This window comes from Acomys minous (assembly GCF_964271855.1).
Source record: "Acomys minous genome assembly, chromosome: 13".
Taxonomy (NCBI): Eukaryota; Metazoa; Chordata; class Mammalia; order Rodentia; family Muridae; genus Acomys; species Acomys minous.
This window is the reverse complement of record NC_140495.1, coordinates 15,572,440-15,587,946: the sequence shown is the minus strand read 5'-3', so window position 1 is coordinate 15,587,946 and position 15,507 is coordinate 15,572,440. Positions and strand designations below refer to the sequence as shown.

Here is a 15,507-nt window from a genome sequence, read left to right as displayed (position 1 = left end):
CACAAACCCTACTTATCTAACTTGGCCCAAGAGCCACTGGTGAGGTAGTGTCTGTCCTTTGCTCCTCATCCTCTTCGAGGCTCAGCGTAACTGTTCCTGTCCCCTGTCACTACCATTCACCGAGCACTTCCTATATGGCAGGCCCTGCTCTGGACATACAGGCAATGAGGATTTTTTTAGACAAGCAGGGGTGAAAAAAGTCACAGGGCTCATGTTGGGAGCCCAAGAGCCCTCACTTCCCCAGGCATCTGGGAGAAAGGTGATGTTAGCGACCTGAGTGCTGAATATGAATTAAACCAGGGAAGCGAGAAGGCAAGAAGAGCTGCGCGTCATTGAGACAGAGACAGTATGGGCAGGGGGAGGAAAGGGGTTTGTGACAGCCATGAGGAGGCCTCAGAGAATATGATGGAGCCTTAACAGATGGAGAATACTGAAGGGGAGCAGACCAGGGTGCTTGGGGGCATGGCTTCTCTGAGAGACCCATGGAACACTTGAAAGCCATATTAAGCCCCCAGCTCTGCCCCCATTCCCTGAGGGGAGGAACTAGGGAAACTTTCCTGGCTGTTCCTGCTGTGCAGAAGGCGTGGCTTTGGCCATGGACTCTAAGCTTACCCCTTATCTCCTGCAGGTTTCCATCTCTGTGGCATGACCATGCAGCTAGGCCTGACTCTGGTGGTGGGGGTAGCCCTGTGCTTGATGCATGGCCGGTCTCTGCTGCAGGCTTCTGAGCGCCCCTTTTCTGTGCTGTGGAATGTACCCTCAGCAAGATGTAAGGCCCGCTCTGGTGTGCATCTACCACTCCACGCCCTTGGCATTATGGCCAACCATGGCCAGCATTTTCTTGGCCAAAACATCACCATCTTCTACAAGAACCAGTTTGGTCTTTATCCTTACTTTGGACCTAGAGGTACAGCCCACAATGGGGGCATCCCTCAGGCTGGGTCGCTAGATTACCACTTGGCACAAGCTGCCCATCAGATCCTCCACAGCCTAGGACCTAGTTTTGCTGGCTTGGCAGTGCTAGACTGGGAAGAGTGGTGTCCACTCTGGGCTGGGAACTGGGGCCCCCCATCAGCAAGTCTACCAAGCAGCCTCCTGGGCTTGGGCACAGGAGATGTTCCCTGACTTGGACCCTCAGGAACAGCTCCTCAAAGCCCATACTGGTTTGAGCAGGCTGCCCATGCACTGATGGAACACATACTGCAGCTGGGCCAGACACTTCGCCCACACGGGCTCTGGGGCTTTTATCGATACCCAGCCTGTGGCAACAGCTGGCATAAAATGGCTTCAAACTATACAGACCATTGCCACACAGCTGTCATTACCCGAAACACCCAACTGCGTTGGCTCTGGGCCCTGGGCCGCCTCCGGTGCCCTCTACCCTAGCATCTACCTCCCACCCAGACTGCCACCTGCCTACTGTCAGGCCTTCGTCCGACACCGCTGGAGGAGGCCTTCCGTGGAGCCCTCGCTGGGCATGCACATCCTCTACCTGTTCTGCCCTATGCTTGCCTCACACACCGGAGCTCTGGGAGACTCTTGTCTCTGGTAAGTTGAAGCTAAGCTCTAGGAGTCTGGGTCCAGAGACGTAGCTCTGTCCTAGAAAGGCTGACAAAAAGCCTTTTCCGAAGGGACTTGGGGAGATGGTCATGATCTAGGGATTTATTTATCTTTTTTGTTTGTTTGGTTTTTTTTTTTTTATGTTTTTGTTTTTGAGACAGGGTCTCTCTGTGTAGCCTTGGCTGTCCTGGACTCACTTTGTAGACCAGGCTGGCCTTTCTCTCTGCCTCCCAAGTGCTGGCATTAAGGTGTGTGCCACCACACCCAGCTGTGATCTAGGGGTTTTAAAAGGAACCTATCCTAGCTGGGCAGTGGTGGCGCACGCCTTTAATCCCAGCACTCGGGAGACAGGCAGGTAGATCACTGTGAGTTCGAGGCCAGCCTGGTCTACAAAGTGAGTCCAGGACAGCCAGAGAAACCCTGTCTCGAAAAACAAAAACTAAAAAAAAAAATTAAAAAGAAAGGAATAAAGAAAAGGAAAAAAGGAACCTATCCTAGGTTGGGCAGTGGTAGCACACGCCTGTAATCCCAGCACTCAGGATCTCTGTGAGTTCAAGGCAAGCCTGGGCTAGACAGAGAAACCCTGTCTTTTAAAAAAAATTGAAAAGAGAAAAAACAAAACAAAAACCAAACCAAATAAACAAAACCCCCCTATCTTGGCATAGGGAGGCATGGCTGTATGCCTGGCCTAAGGAGAGTCATTCTCTGAATGGTGGTCTTGAGAAGTTAATTAGAGGGTCTCTCAAGAGGCAGAATCAGTCACAGCAGTAAAGCAAATGATCTTGATGAAGTAGGGACCGGATGGATCCGGCCAGCCCAGCTCTGCCTTTAACAGCTCTTTGCCTCCAGGATGACCTGATGCAGACGATTGGTGTGACTGCAGCACTGGGAGCGGCCGGAGTGGTGCTCTGGGGAGACCTGAGCTTCTCCGGCTCTGAGGTGAGCGTTGCGCCTCTGTCATACACATGCCGGAGCCCCAAGTTAGGGGAGAAACCATGCCAAGTCATAGGGAAAGAGCAGTGACATCTCTCTTCTCTCCTCAAGAGGAGTGCTGGCGTCTCCATGACTACCTAGTGGGCACGTTAGGGCCCTATGTGATCAATGTGACTAAGGCTGCCATGGCCTGCAGTCACCAGCGTTGCCACGGCCATGGTCGCTGTGCCCGGAAAGACCCAGGACAAATGGAAGCCTTTCTGCACCTTCAGCCAGGTGACAGTCTTGGAGCCTGGAGGTCCTTCAGATGCCGTTGTTACTCAGGCTGGGCTGGCCCTACCTGCAAGGAGGCTGAACCTGAGCCCAAGCAGGCAACATAGAGTCCCTGTCCTTGCTGCTTGTCCCTGTTGCCACTTTCACAGCCCTAGGGGAATTCTCATTTGCGCTGTTTAGCTTATAGAACTATCCCAAGAACATAGCTTCCCTCAGAATTCCTGAGAAATAGATAGGGCCTAATAAACATATAAACCCAGCCTAGAGCCCTTCCGAGATCATCTGACTTAAGGCAATAAAAAAACTTCAGGGAGTCAGTTCCAGACATTTCAGGTTGCCAGCCCAGGACTTTGTTCCAATACATGTGTGTCTACAGAGAAGCCGTATCTAGGGACAGAGAGACAACCCCTACAGTCCTCTGAGCACACACACCAAAAAAACAAAGCTAAGGTCTGTTAAATGCTAACCTATTATCTGTACTCTCATCCATAAAGTCACTCTTTCAATTACCTGAGGCTTGTCTGTTCTCACTTTTCTACCTAGCGGTAAAGGCTGGCGCCTCAACGCAGGTGCCCTCCTTACTAAGGACTAGAGGTGCTTCTAGCGAGGAGGTTAACTACTGAGTTAACTAAGAGCCCAGGCGCCGCGGGGGGGGGGGGCGCAGGGGAGGGGCAGGAGGAGGAGGGGCGAAGTGGGTACGCAGGGCATTGTGGGTACATAGTTTAGCTGGAGCGGCGTCGGCTTATGTGTCTCCGGAATGGACTACGATTCCCGTGGTGCACTGCGCCCAGCTCGGGCGGCCCTAATCTGTGTACCCTGCTGCCTGGGGATAGTAGTTTCGGCCGCTTGGATGTGGAGCCGAACCGGGTAGCCGGGAACTCACTTTCCCAGCGACCCATTTGACAGGGCGGGGCGCCTCACGAAGATGGTGGCGCGCGCGGCGTGTGGCTCCTGTCGTCTTCTCCAGTCTCAGCTCAGCGCACCGGCCAGCGTTTCGCTGGTTTGGAGTCCCCGCCCTCCGGGTCCCTGACCCCGCGCCCCCTCTCCGTGTCCCCTATTCCCAGTTCCAGGAATGCCTCGCGCTCGTAAGGGCAATGCGCTCCGCAAGGGCGGTCAACGCCGTGGAGGAGGTGAGTCCAGGGGGCTCCAGTAGAAATGTTCAGTAGTGAGCGGGGTCCTTTCGTGGTTCGCCTTCGATGTCACCGAGGGTCTTGGGTTGGCGAATCTTCCCACGTCAGCCCAGCGTAACCTCCCGGAACTCTGCTCAGGCTCGCACGTGCCCCGGCAGGCATTGGCCACGTGTGTGCCCAACCTGAGCTCATTGCCAGCTGTTTTTCGAAATCCCGCGCCGCAAAGGTGGTTTGGCCAACATTTAAAGACCTAGGTTTTTCCATCGCCACTGGGGTGGACAATCACAGAGCGTGAAGCTAGCCCTTTCGCTAAATACTAGTGCATTCGGCGGACTGTATAAAGAAGTTAGTAAGTTGGCCTCATCTGTTTTGTGAAACGGGCGGTTGGGGGGGTGCATGTAATTGGAAAGGTACAGGATTGGGGCCTTAGCAGTTGGGCTGGAGACTGGGTGGACATCCAAGAGCATGAGGCAGTCTGAAAACTCCTTATCAGCCTCAACCAGAAGCATGGTTTGTTGCCGTAAACACAGTAACTCTGCTGAGATAGAGTGACTGGCAAGCATATTTTGACCTGACTGCCACCCTAACGTGGCTCGGCTCTAGGGGCATTTAGTAGGGTAGTGACAGTCCCACAAGGGCTAGTTCTTTATAAAAGCATCTACTGCGTGGCCTCAGACAGAACCATGGGAGGGAGGCCCTGTGAGTTTCCGGGGGAGACCTGAGAAGGTAGAGAGCCCGATGCAGAAAGCTTGTCCAGCAGAAATGAGACAATCTGGGCTAATAGTAAGAGAAGAGGTGACCAGAGGTCGCTGTGTGAGCTCAACATTACCAATAGTCCGGTGATGTTGATGGCCCCTAAGATGTAAGGACTGCCACAGTAGCCTTTCTCAAAACCCTGGATTCACACACGGGGATGTTCCTACCCTACTGACACTTTAAGAGTTCCCGATGTTTACTTCTTTTTCAAACGCTCACCTGGTCAAGAGCGTCTGGTCTTCCAAGGCTAGGAGGAGCCATTGTGTCTATACCTAAGGTTGGTGACCCTGAGTGGACCGAAAGAAGCTCAGAAAACAATATATATATAGGTGAAGCACAACGTGCTCAGCACACCCACTGGCACCTGGGCCTCTGCTCCCAGAGTTGATAGATTGCTGAGTGAGTGTGACAAGTTACTAGCCTTCACTTGCTACACCTGAGAGGGGTACTCTTTCATCCCAGCTTTAAAGCCTGGGCAACTAATCAAATTATACCACTGCTAAGATGGGGACGGGGGAGCTAATGTGGTATAGCCCAAAGGAGAACACAAGACGTTGGCTTAGTTTAAATCTGTGTCTTATCTAGCACTATAATCTGCGCCCTAACCTTTACACTGTCCCCCTTTGAGCACAGTCTAGACTGGGCCTCAGGCCTAGGTGGGACTCGACCAGTCCTTTCTGCCATTGTGTAGTTCCTCCTCTCCTCAAAGCAGATTGTGAGCTGGGCGTGGTGGTGCAACCTGTGATCCCAGCACTCAGGGAGGCAGAAGCAGGCAGATCTCTGTGAGTTCGAGGCCAGCCTGGCCTACATAGTGAGTCCAGGGCAGCCAAGGCTACACAGAGAAACCCGTCTCGAAAAACCAAACAAACAGCAAATTATGCTCACTAGGCAGTGCTGGTGCACATGCCTTTAATCCCATCACTCTGGAGGCAGAGGCAGGTGGATCTCTTTGAGTTCAAGGCCAGCCTAGTCTACAGAGCTGCTTCCATGACAGCCAAGGCTACACAAAGAAGCCCTGTCTCGGCATGGGGGTGGAGGGGGCAGGCAGTGCCCTCACGGGTCCCCTGTGTCAGGGCTTGGTTTGCTCATCTCTAAGATGGGAAAGTGTTCATGAAGTTACCCAGCGTATCCTGAGCCTGCCCTCCCTCACCAGCGGAAGCTGGTCAGATAGCAGTGTTGTGTCCCTTCAGGTGCCAGGAGCAGTGCCCAGGCCGACTCAGGTTCCAGTGATGAGGAAGCGGCCAGTGAGGCCCGGAGCACCACCAGTGAATGTCCCAGCCTGCTCAGCGCCACCGCAGAGGACTGCCTGGGTGAGAGCCGTTTGAAGTTTGACAGGGACTCGGTGAGGGCTGCACCAGACAAGGGCAGGTTTCCGTGATGACGGACGGGCTGGCTTTGCAGGTGGGGAAGCGGTGGATGAGCAGAGCCAGCAGGAAACCCTGGAGGAAAAGCTGAAGGACCACGTGGACTGCCTGACTGACAAGAGGTAATGCTGGCCAACCTCTGCACACAGGGCCTTCCTTGGTCAGCCTATGGGAAACGGAACCGAGGGGGGCTGTCGATCACCCACACGAACACACACATCCCTTCTCTGCCTCCCAGTGCCAAGACCCGGCAAGGAGCTCTGGAGAGCCTGCGCCTGGCCCTGGCCTCCCGCCTGCTTCCTGACTTCTTGCTGGAGCGCAGCCTCACGCTGGCGGATGCCCTGGAAAAGTGCCTTAAGAAAGGTCAAGTCCTGGGCACTTGGGGAACCCTGGCTAGGCAGGTGTTGACGCTTGCTGCATGCGCTAACTGAAAAGCATCCTGTAGGGAAGGGTGAAGAACAGGCCCTGGCGGCGGCTGTGCTAGGCCTGCTCTGTGTGCAGTTGGGCCCTGGACCCAAGGGCGAGGAGCTGTTCCACAGTCTGCAGCCCCTGCTAATCTCGGTGCTCAGTGACAGTACGGCGAGCCCCGCTGCCAGGCGCCATGTGAGTATTTCCATACCCCACGGGCCCCTCGTCCCAAAGCAGGAGGTCACGTGCCACTATCATTTGAGACCCCATACTCATATGATGTTCCTGATGTTGACCCATGGTGGCCTAGCTTTTTAATTTATATGTATCTTATGTGCATTGGTGTTTTGCCTGCATGTATGTCTGCACGAGGGTGTCAGATCTTGGGAGTTACAGACAGTTGTGAGGTACCATGTGGTTACTGGGAATCAAACTCCTGTCCTTTGGAGGAGTAGTGCTCTTAACCACTGAGTCATCTCTCCAGCCCGCTTTGTCCTTCTTCCAACAGTGTGCTTCTGCTCTTGGCTTGGGCTGCTATGTAGCTGCCACTGATGTCCAGGTAAGTAGGCTTTGGACACAGGTGGGAGAGCAGCGAGGCTCAATAGCCCTGTCCATGACCCACTCCTGTCTCCCCTGGGCTCCTAGGACCTGGTCTCCTGCCTGGCCTGCTTGGAAGGTGTTTTCAGCTGGTCCTGCGGCACTAGTGGCTCTGCTGCTGCAGCTCTGGTTCCTGCCAGCCTACATGGCCTGCTCTGTGCTGCCCTGCAGGCCTGGGCATTGCTGCTCACCATCTGTCCTGGTACCCACATCAACCATATCCTCGACAGGTAGGGGCCTCTGCCTACTGGGAGTGGCAGGGAATTTGTGAGGGGACCCTTAACCCGTACACAAAGCTTAGCTTGCCCTCTCCATAGGCAGCTGCCCCGGCTGCCCCAGCTCTTGTCCAGTGAAAGTGTGAACCTGCGGATTGCTGCTGGTGAAGCCATCGCGCTGCTCTTTGAGCTCGCCCGGGACCTTGAGGTGCGAGGGACAGTAGGAAGTGCCTGCTGGCACCACTGACCACCTCAGGCTGCTTGCAGAGCATGCCACACATACAAAGCAGTCTTGCGCCATTTTGTAGGGGAGGTGACCCCAACACTTGCTCACATGCTAAAGGGTGACAGCAGGGAATCTGAGCAGAGGTGAACCACTGTGGCGAGGTCCGGGAGGGGCTGAGGGAGGAGGAGCCAGGCAGAGAAGAGGGGAGCTTTGGACCACACCATGCTCAATTGAGAAGAGTTGAAGCTTCCACTCAATACCTCCCACTTTCCCACACAGGAGGACTTTGCTTATGAGGACATGGAGGCGCTCTGCAGTGCTCTGCGTGCTCTAGCCACTGACAGCAATAAGTATCGTGCCAAGATTGACCGTCGACGCCAGCGCTCCATTTTCCGTGCTGTGCTGCAGTTCGTTGAGGTGTGTGTGTGTGTGTGTGTGTGTGAGAACATGAATATCCTATTTTAAAAAAAGTGTCCCCACCAAAAAGAACCAGGTACAGTGGCACACACCTGTAATCCCAGCACTTGGGAGGCAGAGGCAAGAGGATTGCTGTGAATTTGAGGGCAGCCAAGGCTACACAGAGAAACCTTGTCTTGAAAAAACAAAAAAGGGTCGTCCCCAAGAGTTTAGGCCTGGTAGTCCACGCCTCTAATCCTAGCATTCAGGAGACAGGGGCATGCTGGTGAGTTCCAGGACACATGCATGTGTCCCGGGCATGGCAGCCAACCCCAGGCATGGGCCCTCTACCCTCTAGGGCGGTGAATGTGAGGAGGAAACAATCCGCTTTGGACTGGAAGTGCTCTACATAGACAGCTGGGCTCGCCACCGAATCTACACAGCCTTCAAGGATGTGTTGGGCTCCGGCATGCACTATCACCTCCAGGTGAGGGGACACACGAGGGGGACACACGGGAGGGCTACCCGACCTGGCTGCTTCAGACTGGCCTGAGCTAATCGCCTTATCTTCAGAACAACGAGCTGCTCCGTGACATCTTTGGCCTGGGCCCTGTGCTAGTGCTGGATGCCGCTGCCCTGAAGGCCTGCAAGATTTCACGTTTTGAAAAGGTTCGCATCTCGGGCACCTTTATCCTGCCTCCTGTTAGCTGGAGGCCTAGAGCTGCGAGTGGGTCACAGGAGGAGCCTAAGCTTTCCTTCTCGGTTCACCAGGCTCCCTACCTTGGTTCTCTTCCACAGCACCTGTACAATGCTGCAGCCTTCAAAGCCCGGACCAAGGCCCGGAGTCGCGCAAGGGACAAGCGGGCAGACATCCTGTGAAGCACACTGGCCAATGAGAAGGCCACCCCATACCCTTACCGTATTTTTAACAGAAGACAGTGCAAAAACTGGTCCCTACTAGTGATTGTCACTATATTTTTTTTAATGATGAAACCAAAAATAGACAAATGTGGGAGGGTCAAGGGGTCAGGACACTTAAGACTCTAGCCCTTTGTATCTGCACTCAGCCCTGTGGCTATGGCCTCATCCTGTCCTGTCTCAGGTGAAACCACGTGTGTGCCAGGCCTGGAGCTGAGGGACAGGTGAGAAAGGACTGTCCCTTTTGTTTTTCAGGCCTTGCCCCTCAGGGCCGCGGCTTTTGGGAGTGTGGCACTGGCCACCTTGGCAAAGCTGCCTAGAATGGTGTGTGTACTGATTTTTAAAGATAAGAGAGAATTAAACAATACTTATCCCCCTGTGGCCTTTATTCTGAGTCTTTGCCTGCCTCCGCGCCCCTCCACCAGGCTTGGCCCCAGCTAGATCTCTGTTTCACCTTTGTCCTCTGTGGCCCACGTGGTTCCCCCAGCTCAGCCTAGCTTGTCTGAGAACTGAGACTGGACCCCCACTAGGAGGCCTGGCAGAGTGGGGTGGCTGAGCGGGGACAGCTATTTCTAGACTTCTGAACTCCTATCTGGGGGTGGCCAGAGAGTGCTGACAGGCCATAGGAGGAGCCAGGGAAAGGCGGCCGCCCCATCCTCTGACCTTTGGCTATCCAAAGCACGGCCTTGGCACCAGGAGGCTTGGTCAGGCTTGGCCTGAAGAGGTCAAGAGACACAGGCAGCTTGTTGAATTACATCAGGCTCTTGTACAAAAGTCTCACCAAGGAAGTAGTGTAGATATGGCCATCAGTAGGAGAACAGAGACCTGCCAAAGGTCCCTTTATTCCTACTCACAGCTCACGCGCCTCACATTCACATGGCATCTCAGCTGGGTGCCCGAGCTTCGCTGGAGTTGAGCCTCCTCAGCTGGCTGAGGCTAGCCAGACGCAATTTGAGCAGAGTCTCCTCTTGTGTGCGCAGTGTGTGTGCCAAGACCCTCAGGGATTCGCTCTGCAGCACTGGGGATGGGAAGACGTCTGTGGGACCTTGTCAAGCCACATGCCTCCCCAGATATCAGCCCAGCATCACGGGTTGCCCACTGGCCCGCGCCCCACCCCTTACTGCTACATTTGCAGTTGCCCTGGGTTCCCAGCCCTGCCTGTCCCTACCACTTAGGTAGACAGCCAGGATGGCTAGTGCCAGGCAGGTGAACACCAGCAGTGTCAATAGCAGTAGGAACCCCCCACGGCCACACGTGGGGCTGCAACCAGCTTGGGTGCACAGTGATGGTGGCAAGACACCCAGAAGCTCTTCCCACGGCTGTGCCTCTTCAGCCAGATAGGGCCTTAGTGAGCCTGCCAGGAGGATGGTTCGTCAGGAGAGGGGTACCATAGGATCCACCTCGCTCCCTTTTCCCCATTCCCTTACCTCCACTGTGTAGGTCACTGATGGACTCCACTCGGTGCAGATGCACCTCCTGCACGTGGTTAGGAGCCAGTGTTCCCCTGTTCCTTTGGTTCTGCATTGTCAATATAGCATCTGTAGGGACAGTGGGATTGATTTGAGCAAGTCACTGCTGGTAGGTGAGCTCGGGCTGCAGGGTTTTGGGGTGTATGGAAACTGTACCTGTGACATTTGGTTCCAAATTCCCTACAACTTCAGGAATGACTCTTAGTTTGGATCCAGGGTTCCAAAGGCTTAGTCTGTGCGTAAGGGCTCCTGATGTGCTCCCATGCCCACGGCCAGGCATTCCTTTGCTTATTGGCTACCAAACAATTCATCGACCTAAACCCACAGCAATTGGGAATTTGCCACCAGGCTAGACCTGATAACATGCTGTCTACTCCTAGGCAAATGCAGCTTGGGTCTGCCTTAGCGCGCGCGCGCACACACACACACACACACACACACACACACACACACACACACACACACACACTACTGCTTTGACGGGAGCCCTGCTGTTTGCACTCAACAGCACTGCAGGAGTCCCCTTTTTTTCTTAACAATTTCATATCTTTGAGCGCTCCTCCTTCCGGCCTCCCTCTGAGGCTGTCTGGGCATTTAGGTTGTTTCCAATTCCCTTTGGAAATTAACCCCCAGGACATTCATCATTAAATATGAAGGTTTCCCCCACTTCCCTGAAAGCCACTGAGGACAATTCCCAGAAGTGGAACCACTGGGTCCAAGAACAGAGATTTCTCTTTAATGCTGTCATCAAAAATATCTTCTAAAAAGTCTGTCCAGAGCCCAGCGGTACATCATCACCACCAGTAGGCCTCCCATTGAGGGAAAAAAAAATGTGTATGTGTGTGCACACAGAGGCCAGAGGTCTCGCTGGCCTGGCACTGGAACTCAACAAATGGTCCAGGCTCACTAAGCATGGAGGCCCAGAAACTCTACCATACCAGACGAGGGATTAGAAATGTGTACCCCCACGTGACCTGCAGTCCACCTCCCAGACATGAGGACTGACACACAGCATTTGATTTACACTTGCTTCTGAGCATGGTGTTTTGTTTTGGGTTTTTGTTTTTTTGTTTTTTGGGGTTTTTTTTTTTTTTTTGGTTTTTCAAGAAAGAGTTTCTCTGTGTAGTCTTGGCTGTCCTGGACTCGCTTTGTAGACCAGGCTGGCCTCGAACTCACAGTGATCCACCTGCCTCTGCCTCCTGAGTGCTGGGATTAAAGGCGTGTGCCACCATGCCCGGCTGCTTCTGAGCATGTTAAGGGGCAGCTTCAAGTGCATCATGGGCCTGGGAGAAATGACCTCAGGTCTTCATGCTTAAGGCAAGCTTTTTACTGAATGCTCCCTAGACCCTCGATGCACACATCTTTACATATATCTGCTAATTTGAGAGATGAGAAACAGCTTGCCTTGATTATAGCCTAGGGAGCCTGACCAACCTGTGTAATTACCCCATTCAGCTTCTGCCCATCTAGTCACCGACTCTCTGCTTTGGTTTTGGTTTTAAGATAGTGACTCACTATGTAACCCACGCTGGCCTGGAAGTCACTGAGTTAGGTGTGGCTTCACCTCTGGTCTCAGCTTACCTTTCACTGGTCTTACATGTGTGTATCGCTGTGCCCCTCTTTGTTATATGTTTTTGATGTGTGGTGTGGTGCATGCCCACATGCATACGTGTGTAGAGGACGATTTTGGGTGTCCTTGTCTTTTACTCTCTGCTTTATTCCTTTGAGACAGGAACTGTTCCTGAGTCTCAAAATCCTGTTTTTGCTATTACGTTTGGTTTGGTTGACCATGGTGGCAACCAGCAAGCCCCAGGGACCCTCCTGTCTTCACCCCCCAGTATACGCAGCCCTGGGGTCATAACACTACACCTGGCTTGTTATGTGGATACTGAGATCTGAACTCAGGGCTTTGATGGTTATGCAGCAAGTGTTCTTAATCACTGAGCCATCTCTTCCCTCCCCCAACCTTCCCTTGTGTCTGAGAAGGACTCAAAGTTCTCAGACTGCTCTTGAGTACCTGGTTAACTCCAGTGAATTAACCTTCAGCCTCAGCATTCCAGCTATCAAAATATTGATGATTTCTAAACTATAACTTTCTACTGGTGTTACTTGGCTGGGTATTTATAATTTATTTTTGAAACAGGGTCTCACTATGTAGCCCTGGCTGGCCCAGAACTCACTATATCTAAGACCAAGTTGGCCTTGAACTCACAGAGATCCTTCGGCCTCTACTTCCTAAGTGTGCACCACCAAGGCCTTCTATTTGATTTTGTCATTGTTTTATTTTGTCCCAGTTCCACAAGAGCTCCTGTAAGAGTGTGGCAGGGCCCTGGGTAAGGATGGCTTTGGGCCCTCTGGGTCTACCCTCTCAGGACAGTTTATCAACCTTGGGGATGTGCTTGAAGCTGCCCTTGACATGCTCACAAGCAACTCAAACACAGGCAGATGCTGTCAGTCCTTACGCCTGGGCGGTGGCCAGGTCACATTCAATTCCCTCTTTGCACCTCACAGTGCTTCTCCCATACTTTGTATGTGGACATGTTCTATTTGCTACAGAAACAAAACAAAACATGGTTGATGTTATAGTTAAGTCTGTGTCATGTTCCCCCACCCCATGCAGGAAAAAAAAAAAAAAGTAAACATCCTCCCTTAGTGGAGGGCAGACCCTTTCTCTGCAGTATAAAAGATTGAGGGCTGCAGGACTAGGGCCCTGTCCTCCCCAGTGGTCACCCTCTCCTACCTTCTTGGCTCTCCTCAGGCATGGCAGTTGGTAGGTAGGTAGTCAGGGGCCCGATGAGAGTGCCCAGTAGCAGGACTGGACAAAGGCAGTGGTGGCTCCTTTGGGATCCTGGGATAGGGCCTGGCTGCCTCCCAGGCCTGGTCCTAAAATAGACCTGAGCTCACTTCCCTGCACTATATTTAGAGGGGGCAGCTCTGAGCCATGAAAGGGGGCAGAGTGACCCAAATGGGCTGGCACATGGGCCCAGGGAACATCTCAGAAAACCATACCGACCCTCTGCATGCATAGACTTTGGGGCCTTCTTCCAGAAGGGGAGCATGCTCCATGTAGCTATGACAGAAAAGGAACCCTGCACACCTCCACCCAGCCACCCCTCAGTCCCATAGACCCTTCACCCACAGGCCAGCCATCTCCTTCCAGGAAATGTGAGAGAAGCACCCACCACTGTGTGACTATTAGTACCCAATATTGGGGGAGTGAACAACTGGAGCCCAGTGCCCTAGGGATCTGGCCACCAGACAAGTGGGCACTCATGCTGGCCAATGGACAGACTGGGATTAGACCCTATTTTTTTTTCTTTTTTCTTTTTTTTCTTCTTTTCTTTTTTTTTTGTTTTTTTTGAGACAGGGTTTCTCTGTGTAGCCTTGGCTGTCCTGGACTCACTTTGTAGATCAGGCTGGCCTCGAACTCACAGTGATCCACCTGCCTCTGCCTCCCAAGTGGGATTAAAGGCATGCGCCGCCGCTGCCGCCGCCGCCACCGCTGCCGCCACCACCACCTGGCTAGACAGTGCTATTTCTAGTATTAAACTATAGCTTTAGGTAAAGAGGACCTTGGGAGTGGCCTCTGTTCTTCAGTCTGTAAACCAGGAGCAAGGGTTCCTGGCCAATTGTACTGAGAATAAAAATGCAGAGACATGACTAAAGAATTTAGCACACCGGGCGTGGTGGCGCACGCAAGTCCAAGACAGCCGAAGCTACACAAAGAAACCCTGTCTAAAAAAAAAAAACGGAAGGGGCGGCCCTGGAGAGATGGCTCAGAGGTTAAGAACACTGTTCTTCCAAAGGTTCTGAGTTCAATTATCAGCAACCACATGGTGACTCACAACCATCTAGGAGATCTGGTGTCCTCTTCTGGCATGCAAGTGTACATGCAGGCATAATACTGTATACATAATAAATATTTTTTTTAAAAGGGGGGAGGGAGGCCGGGCGTGGTGACGCACGCCTTTAATCTCAGCACTCAGGAGGCAGAGGCAGGTGGATCACTGAGTTCGAGGCCAGCCTGGTCTACAAAGCGAGTCCAGGACAGCCAAGGCTAACACAGAGAGACCCTGTCTCAAAAAATAATAATAATAATAAAATAAAATAAAAAATAAATAAAAAAGGGGGAGGGGCTGGAGAGATGGCTCAAAGGTTAAGAGCACTAACTGCTCTTCCATAGGTCCTGAGTTCAACTCCCCGCAACCACATGGTAGCTCACAACCACCAACAATGTGACCTGATGCACACTGTATACATAATAAATAAATCGTTTTTGTTTTTCAAGTCGGGATTTCTCTGTAGTCTTGGCTGTCCTGGGGTCACTTTGTAGCCTTTTTTTTTTTTTTTTTTTTTTAAGATTTGTTTATTATGCATGTATACAGTGCTCTGCATGTATGCCTGCAGGCCAGAAGAGGGCAGCAGATCCCATTACAGAAGTGCTTGCCTGGTACTGAACTCAGGACCCACTGAGCCATCTCTCCAGCCCATAAATAAATCTTAAAACAAACAAAGAACTTAGCACAAAGAAGTCTTGGCCCTCCCTCCCTCCGTCCCTCCTCTTCACAGGGCTTAACAGGCCACACGAGGGCATGTTGCTCACTCTTGAAGGGGGCTGGTTCAGTTTCCAGGCCTCAGTCTGTGGGTGGACTCTATTCCATTGCTTCTCAGCTGTGCAAAGCACGACTGGGGAGGGGCAGGTGGTGTGACTACTTTGGGGGGGCAGGTGGTGTGACTACTTTGGGGGGCAGGTGGTGTGACTACTTTGGGGGGGGGCAGGTGGTGTGACTACTTTGGGGGGGCAGGTGGTGTGACTACTTTGGGGGGGCAGGTGGTGTGACTACTTTGGGGGGGCAGGTGGTGTGACTACTTTCCAAGCCATCCTGAACCCATCCTGCCATACTATCATTTTCGCCTCCTTTTCCTTCCTCATACTTGTCCCCCACTCCAAGACTTTACACTGCTTCTTCCATCTTGGAATGCTGTCAACAGACATCCGCATCCGTGACTGGCTTCTCCTTTTCCTCTTCTTCCTCCTCTCCTCCTCTTCTTCTTCTTTGGTTTTTCGAGACAGAGTTTCTCCATATAACCACCCTAGCTTGGGGCTGGAGAGATGGGTCAATGGTTAAGAGCACCGCTTGCTCTTCCAGAGGTCCTGAGTTCAATTCCCAGCAACCACGTGGTGGCTCACAACCATCTATAATGAGATCTGATGCCCTCTTCTGGCCTGCAGGTGTACATGCAGACAGAACACTGTATACA

General features: G+C 52.7%; 3 protein-coding genes across 3 annotated transcripts; 2 read left to right on the top strand and 1 right to left on the bottom strand.

Moving 5' to 3' along the window:
* Positions 1-85: 85 nt before the first annotated feature.
* HYAL3 (hyaluronidase 3) lies at positions 86-3,215 on the top strand. The gene is given in 7 exon segments (XM_084752712.1): positions 86-1,068; positions 1,070-1,160; positions 1,163-1,356; positions 1,358-1,442; positions 1,445-1,548; positions 2,410-2,505; positions 2,610-3,215. Coding segments are annotated over 7 exon segments (1,257 nt in total). The 5' UTR covers positions 86-645; the 3' UTR covers positions 2,874-3,215.
* A 385-nt stretch (positions 3,216-3,600) lies between these two features.
* Positions 3,601-9,157, top strand: IFRD2 (interferon related developmental regulator 2). The gene is made up of 12 exons (XM_084752708.1): positions 3,601-3,896; positions 5,843-5,962; positions 6,054-6,138; positions 6,255-6,379; positions 6,462-6,619; positions 6,933-6,983; positions 7,070-7,251; positions 7,339-7,444; positions 7,742-7,879; positions 8,217-8,345; positions 8,432-8,527; positions 8,657-9,157. The coding sequence occupies exons 1-12, from the start codon at positions 3,839-3,841 to the stop codon at positions 8,735-8,737; spliced, it is 1,329 nt and encodes a 442-aa protein (XP_084608834.1). The 5' UTR covers positions 3,601-3,838; the 3' UTR covers positions 8,738-9,157.
* Positions 9,019-13,710, bottom strand: LSMEM2 (leucine rich single-pass membrane protein 2). The gene is made up of 4 exons (XM_084752781.1): positions 12,986-13,710; positions 10,204-10,314; positions 9,945-10,130; positions 9,019-9,794 (listed from the first exon to the last, which is right to left on the bottom strand). The coding sequence occupies exons 1-4, from the start codon at positions 13,005-13,007 to the stop codon at positions 9,661-9,663; spliced, it is 453 nt and encodes a 150-aa protein (XP_084608907.1). The 5' UTR covers positions 13,008-13,710; the 3' UTR covers positions 9,019-9,660.
* Positions 13,711-15,507: the final 1,797 nt, after the last annotated feature.